Genomic DNA, 12,969 nt, shown 5'->3' on the forward strand with positions numbered 1-12,969 from the left:
CCTTAATATAATGGGGATGGTGATATTCAACCAGTAGGATATAGCCCTGGATTTAGGACAAATGTTAATCTTAAGTAGTGGTTCAGTTTAGTTTATTTCAGTTCAGTTGCTCAGTCGTGTCTGACTCTTTGCAACTGCATGGACTACAGCACGCCAGGCTTCCCTGTCCATCACCAACTCCTGGAATTTACTCAGACTCATGTCCATTGAATTGATGATGCCATCCAACCATCTCATCCTTTGTCATCCCCTTCTCTTCCCGCCTTCAGTCTTTCCCAGCATCAGGGTCTTTATAATGAGTCAGTTCTTTGCATCAGGTGGCCAAAGTATATTGGAGCTTCAGCATCAGTCCTTCCAGTGATATTCAGGACTGATTTCCTTTAGGATGGACTGGTTGGGTCTCCTTGTTGTCCAAGGGACTCTCAAGAGTCTTCTCTAATACCACAGTTTAAAAGCATCAATTCTTCAATGTGATAGTCCCAAACAAAGCACACTGAGTTAAAGATAAAAGGAAGACTTGAAAGCTGTGAACTATTTTTAAGTGTAAATTTCAGGAGGCATCGTGAGTCTCAAATCTCTCCCTGCAATAGTATTTTGTATACCTCTCATGGATTATAGTATTATATTTAGTTGGATATTCATAAGGTTTGTGGGAAGAATTGAAGAAATAATGAAACATGGGTTTTCAGAGCACAAGTAAACAGAAGGCGATGAATCTCTCCAGCTTATATTGCCTCCTTTCTCTCTGTGTCTACTTCTCTCTTCCTTGCTGCCTCACACTTTCAGTATATTTCTTTTTCCTCTTGTCTTAACTTGACATGTAATTGAAATGCATAACTTTCTGTGCCTCATATTAATGATAATTTCTTGTCTCAGTGTTTAAAAATATGACAGTTTCTGTTGGGGATATGCTATGTTTCTCTGACCATATTTGTGTTCTGTCATCTTTCTAACTGGACTTTTAGATGACTTCTCCTTTTAGTCTACCAAAATGGTGACCGAAATATTCCATTTTAATGATGGTGGAAAGCTATAACATTTAAGCTATGTCTCCACTCACTTCATCTCCCAGAAAATTGGTCTGAAGTCTGCCTCTCTTATTTTGAAAAAACTGCCAATAAACATGCATTTTGTGGGGATTCCCCCCGCCCCCAGGTGATATGCTTCGTTATATTCAGGAGAGTAAGGAAAGAGCTGCTGAAGTGGTAAAAGCAGAGGTGTTGCGAGAACGTCAAGAAACCGCCCGAAAGATGCGCAAATATTATTTGATTTGCCTCCAGCAGATTTTGCAGGATGATGGGAAGGAGGAAGGGTAAGTTCTGTCTAAACAGTGTGTCCTGAGAGTACCAGGACAGCATTTTGTTATTTTGTAAGCATTTTCCTTAGCCACAGAATTAACTGTATCTACATGATGAGTAGAGGGTTAAGAGAGGCTTAATGCCTGTGCTACTCTTAATGGTGGCAGAGCATATAGGAAAACAGAAATCCTGGGGCTAAGGAAACTCATTTTCTTCCTGTAAACTCTATTAATTTTATATTCTGGAATTCCCCACAGGGCTGAGAAGAAGATCATCAGTGCTGCTAGCAAGCTTGCTATGATGGCAAAATTGCTGGAAACACCTATTTCTGATAGATCCCAGAGCAAAACTACACAGTCAGGTATGTGAAAATGAGTTACTTGAAAGATTTTTCTCTCTCTCTTTTAGTTATTTAATGTTTTTAGGAGAGTGGGGAATGTAAGGAGTGAGAGCTAATTTAGCAAATTATATGCATATTTAACTTAAACTGGAAAAACAGTGTAGTAGGCAGACTGAGCTTGCCCGTCAGCTTCATTTTGCTGCTTCTATTCCTAGGAAGGATAGAAAGGATTTTAAGTGACAATATAGAAGGAGAGAAAGAAGAAAATATAACTGAGCTTTTAAAAGTTATAATTGCTAAATTAGAGACTGTGAGAAATCCCTGAAAGAAGACAGGCATTTTAAGATTGAAGATGGAAACCTCAGTTCAGAGCTCCCAGAAGACGACAGTTACAAGTGGGAACAATATGGAAACTGTTCTACACAGGACGGTAGTGGTATATTCCAGAAGTAGTAAGCCTAGGGGATACCAATGGGGTATTGGTATTCCAGAGCAACCAAAACCAGGTGGGGGCACCCTGTTTATTTCTGCTTACTTCCCTTTTTGAACCCTGGTACTAAGCTGGGTGAGAGCAACAGAAACAGAGTCTGGAAACAGGGCAGTACTCTAGGTGGCCGCACACACCAAGGAGAAACTGAGAGCTCACGTGCCCAGAGTATCAGCAATTAGGTCTTTCTGCTCTGCTGCTCATTCCTTTCCACTCCACTTCCAACTCCTTTAAACAACTGGCAGATACTGTGCTCAAGACATCTAAAAGATATGCATTCAACTGAGAATTAATATATATTTATAGAAAGCAGCACCATGAAAAAAGAAACCAAACTTAAGACATAGCAAAAAAAAAAAAAAAAGCAATCCTCAAAACAGAGCTTGCTGCTGCTGGTGCTAAGTCGCTTCAGTCGTGTCTGACTCTATGTGACCCCATAGATGGCAGCCCACCAGGCTCCACCGTCCCTGGGATTCGCCAGGCAAGAACACTGGAGTGGGTTGCCATTTCCTTCTCCAATAGATAAAAGTGAAAGTGAAGTCGCTCATTTTCTTCCAAGTTTTACCCTTACTACTTTGAAAGTTATATATTCTAATTCTCTATTGAAAGTGAAGTCGCTCAGTTGTGTCCGACTCTTAGAGACCCCATGAACTGCAGCCTAGCAGGCTCCTCTGTCCATAGGATTTTCCAGACAAGAGTACTACACCTACAGAAATAGAATTAATAGAACAAACTACAGGATGTGAGAATGTTAGAAAAATACGGTATCCTCAGAGATATGTAAGAGGATATTGTAGAGGAAACTAACAATATGCTAAAATTTATATTATTTTCAAGAAGATACAGATACTTATAACTCTGGAGCTTGCTGGAAAGATACAAGTTTAAGTATGTGTATAAAAATTTAAGGCTAACACATGGGGAGACTAAGCCTATGCACCACAACTGCTGAGCACATACTCTTGAGCCTGTGAGCTGCAACTACTGAGCCCTGTGCCACGACTATGACGCCCATGCACTCTAGAGTCTGTGTGTCACAACTGCTGAAGCTTGTGTGCCCTAAGCCTGTGCTCTGCAATAAGAGAAGCTACTTCAGTGAGAAGTCCTCACACCCCAACTGGAGTGTAGCCCCCGCTCACTGCCGCTATAGAAAGCTTGCACATAGCACCGAAGACCCAGCAGAGCCAAAAATAAATTTAAAAAGAAAAATAATTAAGGCTAACTAATAGAGAATTAGAATATGTAACTTTCAAAGTAGTAAGGGTAAAACTTGGAAGAAAACTTTTTCAATCTAATAATCTATAAAGGAAAAATACATCTGGAAAGCATAGGTAAATGGAAAATAATAGTAGATTGAAACAGCAGTCATACTAAACATGAATTGCTTAAACTCAGTAATAAAAGAACATAATTTTCAAACTTTTTAAAAATTCTAGACATATGTTATTTCAGATAAGACAATCATCAACAATTCAAAATACAGGGCTAGAGAGTGATATACCAAGCAATGTAGATTGATATTCGGTAAACTATAGCGTTAAAAACAGTATTAGGTAAATGAGAGTTAGCATTAAACTGACCAAAGTAAAAGTTCATAATGATAAAAGGTACAGCTTCCCAAGAAGCTACAAATGAGAAGCTTTCCCAAAGCTCAGCTGAACTTCTGGAAAGCGAAAAGCAAAGATTGTTCAGGAATTCCTGAGTTGAATGTTGGTAAACATTCTTCAAATAGAAGCACAAAGATTATTTGTGTAAATTTTGGAATGGTGATGTGAAGCTTGGCTATAAAGGAGAAATGGCATATAACATGAGAAGTTTTCTGGATTCGATCTAATGTTCCCAGCAGTTGCAATCAGCTGGATAATTATAATAGATTTCAATAGCAAAATCACTCAGCTTTATCATATATATATATATATGAGAAGATTTTAAATGTCCAGTATTGATGTCTTTTCTTTGAGAATGATTAAAATATATATGCGTTGCTTGGAAATATATAAAAACATGTATTTTCTTCCCTTCTCTTTCAGTGTTAATTTTCTGCTAATTCTGTTTTCCCCTAATTTTGTGTTCCCTTGTACATAGGAGTATTGCCTCTGACTTCAGAGAGGCTCACTGGAGTTGAAAAATCAAAAAGAAATGATGTGAATCAGAATATACCATGTCACACAGAAAGCAAATCAAACAATCTAAAAACGATCCCCAGAAGTATGTGCGACCAAGTTCCTAAGAGGAGGGCTGCCTGTAACCTACAAAGGCGATTAGAGGATGCAGAGCGTGGGGACAGAAAGCCCGAGTGTTCCAGAGAGTCGCATCTGGACTTTCAGTTCAGGGATAACAGTCGCAAACATGTAGACATTTTGCCAAGGAGTGTTTCTCCTGAGTTTGTGCCTTGCGAAGATGAAAGAAGCTTTGGTTTGCACAAGAAGAAAGACCTTCTTGGTGATCCTGGCTCTGAATCACTCCAGCACTCAAACACACACCCCTTCCGTGGAACCTTTGGCAATAAACCTTCATCTCGATATACCCCTGATCTTTCTGAGTCTGAATCCACAGACATTACTTTTCGAAGTCCTAATGAAAGACTTGGTTTAAAAGTATATAAATGTAATCCACTAATGGAAAGTGAAAACGCTGCATCTGAGAAAAGTCCGAGTTTGGGTGTTAAGGAAGTTCCAGTAAAGGATGTAGGGGACCTGAGTGACTCTTCAGGCTGGCATTCCAACACTGCCACTCTATCCTACAGCAGTCATGAAGTGTCGTTTTTGCATGGTGGGCCGCAAGACACCCTGGATTCGCTCCTGGAATCTGTGAATTTCAAACAGTTTTCAGCAGCCAGCTGTCTTTCAGACTCAGAGAAAAACAACATGATTCGTCAGCCTATGAAATGTCAGAGTGGCCGTGCTCCAGACCTGTCAGAAGAAACCACGTATTCCCAGCCAGGGAAGAGTAGCATAACTCTTGGACACCCACCTCATCATAAAGCTGATATGTTAAAGTCAGAATTCAAAACACTGAGCAGTACACTTCCACCTGCCATGTGTCCGCTGCCTTCAAGAAAATTAATCGCTCCTCTGTCTAGCCAGCAAGATAGTGGCTTCGATAGCCCATTTGTCAATCTAGACTAATTGTTGTAGAGTATTTAAGAAGAGTCATTAATATATTGACAACAAAACTGAAGGGAAGACTTGAAACTGAAATATTTGTGGGCCCTGCATATTTTGAGATGTTTTAGTAACATCTATCATATAAGTAAAGTATTCTCATAAAACTACTTGAGATATTAATGTTGCCTTCATCTTCCAAAGACTTTGGTGGTGTGTGTGTAATCTGCTTCTGTGTGGTGCTTGTATTTGGTTGCTAAACCATCTATTTTTATACTTATAAATTAGCTCTCTGTGCAGTTTTAAATTATTTAAATAAACTTGCATATGGTCTGTAGAATTGTTATGAATTGTTTTTTAATTCACAATGTAGAAATGTTATGTTGGCATATTTGAAATTCACCCAGAAAAATGTATCAATTTTGATTTGTTATGTATGATCAGCCAGATTTAATTTTTGAAGTTAGCTATGTTTAATGAGTCTATATATTTGCTCTGCACATAGTTTACCTGGAAATATCTGCTCAAACTTTTGATCCTGCTTTCAGTTACTGGAAATGAAGTATTGCAAGCATTGCCACAGACTATGTACCTGTATCCTCACTTCATTATTTCAAAATTAGCTTGAATTTTTCTTAGTTGGCGTTTGTGTTATTTCAGATCTCCTGTGACATGCAGAGACTTTGTCTCTCTTATGGTTTCACAGTCTTTCCTTCATCTGAAGCATTACTTTTTAAAAATGGAAATAATCTTTGTCATACAGCCCCAAATTTTAAACTCTTAGATTTTTATGTTCATTTATAGTGCAGAATTGGCTAACTTATTAATGCTGTGGTTGACGGTTACATTCTAAACCACGCAGAAATGAATGACCACTTAAATATGGTTGCCTCTCTTTTGAATTCCTAGAGATGGGTATTAAAGTATTAGGTGTTTGCCCTAAGGTGTTTGCCTTTAATACCCATACCCTAGTATGGGTATTAAAGTATTAGGGTATTAAGTATTAGGTACGTCCTGAAAATGCCATAGCTTTCTCTCATCTGTCACCCTAAATGTATTATGGACTGTATTTGTGGGTTTATCCCATATATTTGGCTTCCCAGGTGGCTCAGTGGTAAAGAATTTGCCTGCCCATCGATCCCTGGTTTGGGAAGATTCCCTGGAGGAGGAAATGGCAGCCCACTCCAATATTCTTACCTGGGAAATCCCATGGACAGAGGAGCCTGGGGGGCTACAGTCCTTGGGGTTGCAGAGACAGACATGACTGAGCGATGGACGCTAACAAACTGATTTGTGCACCAGGCTAACTTTTATGATGGCTGGATGGGTGGCAAGGTGCATTATCCTTCTGCTGATAACCATCTCTAAAAGCAGGAACCTAGAAGTGAACCTTTTAGGAGCTGAAAAGTTCTGTGAACTGGTGACCAGATATCGATAAACCTAAATATTAGCACTGATTTCAGTGCTTGAGTTGACATGAAGCTGCAGAAAGGAACACGCTGGCATCTCTTCAAAATCTTATTTGTCTTTCTGAAGATACAATGCCTTTTCTCCAATGATTAGGGTGTCATTTCTCACTCTAGGAAAACTGCTGCTGCTGCTGCTAAGTTGCTTCAGTCGTGTCCGACTCTGTGTGACCTTATAGACAGCAGCCCACCAGGCTCCCCCATCCCTGGGATTCTCCAGGCAAAAACACTGGAGTGGGTTGCCATTTCCTTCTCCAATGCATGAAAGTGAAAAGTGAAAGTGAAGTCGCTCAGTTGTGTCCGACTCTTAGCGACCCCATGGACTGCAGCGTACCATGCTCCTCCGTTCATGGGATTTTCCAGGCAAGAGTACTGGAGTGGGATGCCATTGCCTTCTCCACTAGGAAAACTAAACCAGCTAAATTTATCTTCCACATGGATCTGGTTGGTTCTTGATTATTTTGAGTCCTGGATATTACCAAACTGAGAATCAAACCCATTGCTTTCCTAATTTTTTCATCTTTGTGTGTTTATTTTAAATCCTATTTTAACCCTTAGCATCAAGGCTAAAAGTGGAAATCTTCTTGCTCCTTTTGTGGTATCCTTAATCTCTTTTTGGTATCCATAATTTCAAGAGGATTAGATTACTTTATTTCATACACCTTACACATAACCACCAAGAAAGGTATACATTGGTCAGTGTATACGTGAAGGGACCACACAGCCAAACTACCACAGTTTAAATCTGTCTGAAGTGTGATGTCAGAACAAAGAGAAGAGAGGAGCCCCATAAATGTCATTGTCACATAGATCTCACTTCATCATGATTTTAATCTTTTTATATGTTTCTGCATTTCATTTGTTAGCATCACGTTAGAGACTTTCATGTGCATGCTCACAGGGGATACTGATCTCTAGTTTTATTGTCATACCTGTCTTGCTTTGATGATAATGTAATACTGGTCCTGTAGAATGAGTTGAAAAGTTCCCCTGCCTCTATTTTATGAAAATTTGTGTAGAATTGCTATAATTTATTCATTGTTGGATAGAATTTACTGGATAAAGCCATCTAGCTTGGGCTTTTTGTGTATGTGATAGGAAAGGTGGGCAGATTTTTAACTAATGATTCTCTTTTTATTATTATAGAGCTTTAGATTTTCTATTTCTTCCTTAGTCTTGGGTGAAATAAGGGACATTAATTACCAACCCTTCAGAAATTAGAATAATTATAAGAGAATATGACAAGCAACTTTACATGAACAAATTGGACAACTTAGGCAAAATGAAACATTTCTTGTCTAATATAGGTACTTAAACTTCTGAATTTCCGTCTAAGCACTGTATAAGGCATACTTATAAATTTTGACACGTTGTGTTTTTGTTTTCATTTAGTTCAAAATATTTTCTAGTTGCCCCTGTGATTTCTTTTTGGACCTATGTATTATTTAGAAATGTATCACTTACATTTGAGATTTATCTTTTGGGCCTAGCATATGACCTAGCCTGGAGAATGTTTCACATGCATCCGAAAAGAATGCATATTCTCCTCTCATTTGATAGAGTGTTGAAAAATATGTTAGGTCAAGTTGGTTGGTAGTATTGTTCAGATCTGCTATAGCCTTGCTGATTTTTGGTCTACTTGTTCTGTTAGTTATTAATACTGGGACATTTTCAACTATAATTGTTCATTTGTCTATTTCTCCTTTTGATTCTCTGATACTTGCTTCTATCAGTGAGACAAGTATGCCAACAACAGTTCTCTCTCCAGTTTTTATTTTGTACTGTATTTCAAATTCATTTTAGAAGGATAGCATTTCATGGATTTAGAATTCTCTGCTGGCATTTCCCCACCCCTGCCCCAGGCCCTTTGATTATGTCATTCCACTGCCTTAAAGGCCACCATATGTTTGCCGAAAAGTTGTGAATCATGTTGTTCATGTATTCTGAACTGGTTTTAGGTATATATATCTTAATATATTTGTTACATAAAAGGTACTGACCTTTTATCATTATAAAATCTCTTTTTATCTAGTAATATTTCTTAGAGTTCATTTTTAAGATATTACTATAGCCATTCCAGCTCTTATGATTATTGTCTGCATGCCATATCTTTTTTTGTCCTTTCTTTTTTAACCTATTTATGTCTTTTGATTTCAAATGGGTCTCTGAAAGACAGCACATTGTTGGATCTTGCTTTTTTACACAGTCACTATTTGCTTTTGGATTGGAGACTTTTAGTCTGTTTAATAAAATTATGATTGGACTTACTACATTTGCCATTTTACTTTTGGCTTTCTCTATTATTCACGTTCTCTGTTTCTCTTCTGTGATATATGTCTGTTTTTTCCATATCTTATGCCTTTTTTGTTACTAAGTTGCTTGTTTCAGTTCAGGTCAGTTACTCACTTGTGTCCGACCCTTTGTGACCCCATGGAGTGCCGCACGCCAGGCTTCCCAGTCTATCTCCAACCCCCGAAGCGTGGTCAAACTAGTGTTCATTGAGTCAGTGATGCCATCCAACCATCTCATCGTCTGTCATCCCCTTCTCCTCCTACCCTCAATCTTTCCCAGCATTGGGGTCTTTTTTAGTGACTCAGTTCATCGCTTCAGGTGGCCAAGGTATTGGAGTTAAAGCTTCAGCACCAGTTCTTCCAATGAATATATTCAGGACTGATTTCCTTTAGGATGGACTGGTTGGGTCTCCTTGCAGTCCAAGGGACTCCCCAGAGTCTTCTCCAATACCACAGTTCAAAAGCATCAGTTCTTTAGTACTTAGCTTTCTTTATAGTCCAACTCTCACATCCATACATGACTACTGGAAAAACCATAGCTTTGAGTAGATGGACCTTTGTCAGCAAGGTAATATCTCTGCTTTTTAATATGCTGTCTAGTTTGTCACAGCTTTTCTTCCAAGGAGAAAGGGTCTTTTAATTTCATGGCTGGAGTCACCATCTGCAGTGATTTTGGAGCCCAAGAAAATAAAGTCTCTCATTGTTTCCATTGTTTCCTCATCTATTTGCATGAAGTGATGGGATTGGATGCCATGATCTTCATTTTTTAAATGTTGAGTTTTAAGCAAGCTTTTTCACTCTCCTCTTTCACTTTCATCAAGAGGCTCTTCAGTTCCTCTTCACTTTCTGCCGTAAGGGTGGTATCATCTGCTTATCTGAGGTTATTGATATTTCTCCCGGCCATCTTGATTCCAGCTTGTGCTTCATCAAGCCCAGCATTTCGCATGATGAACTCTGCGTATAAGTAAAATAAGCAGGGTGACAATATACAGCCTTGACATACTCCTTTCCGTATTTGGAACCAGTCTGTTGTTCATGTCTGGTTCTAACTGTTGCTTCTTGATCTGCATACAGATTTCTCAGGAGGCAGGTCAGATGGTCTGGTATTCTCATCACTTAAGAATTTTCCACAGTTTGTTTAAGAATTTTCCACAGTTTGTTGTGATCCACACAGTCAAAGGCTTTCGAATAGTCAATAAAGCAGGAATAGATGTTTTTCGGAAACTCTCTTGCTTTTTCAATAATCCAACAGATGTTGGCAATTTGATCTCTAGTTCCTCTGCCTTTTCTAAATCCAGCTTGAACAACTGGAAGTTCACGGTTCACGTACTGTTGAAGCCTAGCTTGGAGAATTTTGAGCATTACTTTATAGCGTGTGAGATGAGTACAGTTGTGCAGGAGTTTGAGCATTCTTTGGCATTGCCTTATTTTAGGATTGGAATGTCTCTGGCGTCCGGAGTCTCTGGCGGAGGTGTGGGTCAGCTGTGGCCTGCTGCAGGGTTGGGTGCACTGAGTGTAGCACTGTGTTCATGGGACCTTTTGAAGGAGGTTCATGGGACCATTATAGTCATTACCTCCACCATAGTTTGGCCTCAGATCAAATAACAGGGAGGGAACACAGCCCCACCCATCAACAGAAAACTGTATTAAAGATTTACTGAGTATGGCCCCATCCATGGTTGGGGTGCTCATGGTTGGGGCATAGACTTGGGTTATTGTGATACTGAATGCTTTGCCTTGGAAACGAACAGAGATCATTCTGTCGTTTTTGAGACTGCACCCAAATAGTGCATTTTGGGATCTTTTGTTGACTGTGAGGGCTATTTCATTTCTTCTAAGGGATTCTTGCCCACAGTAGTAGATATAATGGTCATCTGATTATCTGGATTGTGAACATATTTTTGGTATAGTTCTTCTGTGTATTTTTGCCACCTTTTCTTATCATCTACTTCTGTTAGGTCCATACCATTTCTGCCCTTTATTGTGCCCATCTTTGCATGAAATGTTCCTTTGGTATCTCTAATTTGTTCTAGAGCCAGACGTTGTGGAATGTGAAGTCAAGTGGGCCTTAGGAAGCATCACTACGAACAAAGCTAGTGGAGGTGATGAAATTCCAGTTGAGCTATTTTAAATCCTAAAAGATGATGCTGTGAAAGTGCTGCAACTCAATATGCCAGCAAAATTTGGAAAACTCAGTGGTGGCCACAGGACTGGAAAAGGTCAGTTTTCATTCCAATCCTAAAGTAAGGCAATGCCAAAGAATGCCCACACTCCTGCACAATTGTACTCATCTCACACGCTAGTAAAGTAGTGCTCAAAATTCTCCAAGCCAGGCTTCAGCAATATGTGAACCATGAACTTCCAGTTGTTCAAGCTGGATTTAGAAATGGCAGAGGAACCAGAGATCAAATTGCCAACATCCGCTGGATCATGGAAAAAAGCAAGAGAATTCCAGGAAAACATCTATTTCTGCTTTATTGACTATGCCAAAGACTTTGACTGTGTGGGTCACAATAAATTGTGGAAAATTCTGAAAGAGATGGGAATACCAGACCACCTGACCTGCCTCTTGAGAAACCTATATGCAGGTCAGGAAGCAACAGTGAGAACCGGACATAGAACAACAGATTGGTTCCAAATAGGAAAAGGAATACATCAAGGCTGTATATTGTTACCCTGCTTATTTAACTTATATGCAGAGTACATCATGAGAAATGCTGGGCTGGAAGAAGCACAAGCTGGAATCAAGATTGCTGGGAGAAATATCAATAACCTCAGATATGCAGATGACACCACCCTTACGGCAGAAAGTGAGGAGGAACTAAAGCCTTTTGATGAAAGAGAAAGAGGAGAGTGAAAAAGTTGGCTTAAAGCTCAGCATTCAGAAAACTAAGATCATGGCATCTGGTCCCATCACTTTATGGGAAATAGATGGGGAAACAGTGGAAACAGTGTCAGACTTTATTATTTTGGGCTCCAAAATCACTGCATATGGTGACTGCAGCCATGAAATTAAAAGACCTTTACTCCTTGGAAGAAAAGTTATGACCAACGTCGATAGCAGAAAAGCAGAGACATGACTTTGCCAACAAAGGTCCGTCTAGTCAAGGCTATGCTTTTTCCAGTGGTCATGTATGGATGTGAAAGTTGGACTGTGAAGAAAGCTGAGTGCTGAAGAACTGATGCTTTTGAACTGTGGTGTTGGAGAAGACTCTTGAGAATCCCTTGGACTGCAAGGAGATCCAACCAGTCCATTCTAAAGGAGATCAGCCCTGGGTGTTCCTTGGAAGGAATGATGCTAAAGCTGAAACTCCAGTACTTTGGCCACCTCATGTGAAGAGTTGACTCATTGGAAAAGACTCTGATGCTGGGAGGGATTGGGGGCAGAAGGAGAAGGGGACGACAGAGGATGAGATGGCTGGATGGCATCACCGACTCGATGGACGTGAGTCTGAGTGAACTCCAGGAGTTGGTGATGGACAGGGAGGCCTGGCGTGCTGCGATTCCTGGGGTGGCAAAGAGTCGGACACGACTGAGCGACTGAACTGAACTGAACTAAGACTTGGATAGCAGGCATTCTGACTGGTGTGAGATGGTACCTCATTGTGGTTTTGATTTGCATTTCTCTGATAATGAGTGATGTTGAGCATCTTTTCATGTGTTTGTTAGCCATCTGTATGTCTTCTTTGGAGAAATGTCTGTCCAGTTCTTTGCCCCGTTTTTTGATGGCTCTTTTATTTTTCTGGAATTGAGCTGCAGGAGTTGCTTGTATATTTTTGAGATTAATTCTTTGTCAGTTGTTTTGTTTGCTATTATTTTCTCCCATTCTGAAGGCTGTGTTTTCACCTTGCTTATAGTTTCCTTCATTGTGCAAAAGCTTTTAAGTTTAATTAGGTCCCATTTGTTTATTTTTGCTTTTATTTCCATTACTCTGGGAGGTGGGTCATAGAGGATTCTGCTGTGATTTATATCAGAGAGTGTTT

The 12,969-nt window shown here is 39.6% G+C and overlaps 1 protein-coding gene across 8 annotated transcripts in view; it reads left to right on the forward strand.

The window, feature by feature from the left end:
• CEP152 (centrosomal protein 152) overlaps positions 1-5,566 on the forward strand; it is a 101,838-nt gene extending 96,272 nt beyond the window's left edge. For all 8 annotated transcript variants that reach the window (XM_027554060.1, XM_027554063.1, XM_027554062.1 and 5 more), the window contains 3 exons: positions 1,156-1,312; positions 1,556-1,659; positions 4,211-5,566. In XM_027554060.1, coding sequence (XP_027409861.1) covers positions 1,156-1,312; positions 1,556-1,659; positions 4,211-5,253 — 1,304 coding nt within the window. In that variant the 3' untranslated portion in view covers positions 5,254-5,566. The remainder of the gene's footprint in view (positions 1-1,155; positions 1,313-1,555; positions 1,660-4,210) is intronic.
• The last annotated feature ends 7,403 nt before the right edge of the window (positions 5,567-12,969 follow it).

Source organism: Bos indicus x Bos taurus, chromosome 10 (assembly GCF_003369695.1).
Source record: "Bos indicus x Bos taurus breed Angus x Brahman F1 hybrid chromosome 10, Bos_hybrid_MaternalHap_v2.0, whole genome shotgun sequence".
Taxonomy (NCBI): domain Eukaryota; kingdom Metazoa; phylum Chordata; class Mammalia; order Artiodactyla; family Bovidae; genus Bos; species Bos indicus x Bos taurus.